The sequence below is a fragment of the Limulus polyphemus genome, unplaced genomic scaffold (assembly GCF_000517525.1).
Source record: "Limulus polyphemus unplaced genomic scaffold, Limulus_polyphemus-2.1.2 Scaffold5033, whole genome shotgun sequence".
Taxonomy (NCBI): domain Eukaryota; kingdom Metazoa; phylum Arthropoda; class Merostomata; order Xiphosura; family Limulidae; genus Limulus; species Limulus polyphemus.
In genome coordinates this window covers 10,927-12,165 of record NW_013670643.1, presented here as the reverse complement: position 1 = coordinate 12,165, position 1,239 = coordinate 10,927, and the positions used below count along the sequence as shown (strand labels likewise).

The following is a 1,239-nucleotide window of genomic DNA, read 5'->3' as shown; positions in this document are numbered from 1 at the left end:
TGAGACACATTGTTTCAGATTATCAGACACTGAGACACATTGTTTCAGATTATCAGACACTGAGACACATTGTTTCAGATTATCAGACACTGAGACACATTGTTTCAGATTATCAGACACTGAGACGCACTGTTTCAAAATGCTGAAGAACAGTGAATTCTAAGTATCACAAGAGAATTAATCATACCTTTGTTTTTTAGGAACTCTACCCACTGACACCTGACTGGTGGTAGGAAATTGAGAAGTAGCTGTAAAAAAAACAACAAGTTTTAAAAAAATCTGGATTAATACTTAAATTAAAAAGAAAAAAGTTGAATTCCACTGGTCCTTTTGATCGCAACTCGGACACGATGTTCCTCTTTCTTTAAAGTTAAACCTAATTTATGAATTTAAAATATAAACCTTAATCCATTGACTGCTGATTTACTGTATAGGGGTACGGTCCGCCTCCGACAGTTGAATCCGGGTGTGATCTTTACGATGAATAACTTGCAAAATTCCATGCTTGTTTATCGGTCAGCCACAGTCCACGAGTTTAGCTTGCTTAACTTTTATACATTTCTTTGATTTGTCTTCAAAATAGTTCATAAGTTCTGTTTGTAAGTTTAAAAACCTGCATTGACTGAAAAAACTGAGAACAAATACATGAGCTAGTATTGTGTAAAACCTGAGAACAAATACTTGAATAGCTATAATGTAAAACCTGAGAACAAATACCTGAGCTGGTACAGTGTAAAAACAGTGAATAAATACTTAAACTGGTATAGTGTAAAACCTGAGAACAAATACTTGAACTGGTACAGTGTAAAACCTGAGAACAAATACTGAACAAGTATTGTGTAAAACCGGAGAACAAATACTTGAGCTGGTATAGTGTAAAAACTGAGAACAAATACTTGAGCTGGTATAGTATAAACCTGATAACAAATACTTGAACTGGTATAGTGTAAAAACTGAGAACAATCACTTGAGCTGGTATAGTGTAAAACCTGAGAACAAATACTTGAATAGCTATAGTGTAAAAACTGAGAACAAATACTTGAATAGCTATAGTGTAAAACCTGAGAACAAATACTTGAATAGCTATAGTGTAAAACCTGAGAACAAATACTTGAATAGCTATAGTGTAAAAACTGAGAACAAATACTTGAATAGCTATAGTGTAAAACCTGAGAACAAATACTTGAATAGCTATAGTGTAAAAACCTGAGAACAAATACTTGAATAGCTATAGTGTAA

At 33.3% G+C, this 1,239-nt stretch overlaps 1 protein-coding gene across 1 annotated transcript in view; it reads right to left on the bottom strand.

Moving 5' to 3' along the window:
* LOC106472035 (TBC1 domain family member 13-like) overlaps positions 1-1,239 on the bottom strand; it is a 15,471-nt gene that overhangs the window by 10,763 nt on the left and 3,469 nt on the right. Inside the window, 2 exon segments of the mRNA XM_022400639.1 lie at positions 188-228; positions 231-248. Of these exon segments, the coding sequence (XP_022256347.1) occupies positions 188-228; positions 231-248 (59 nt within the window).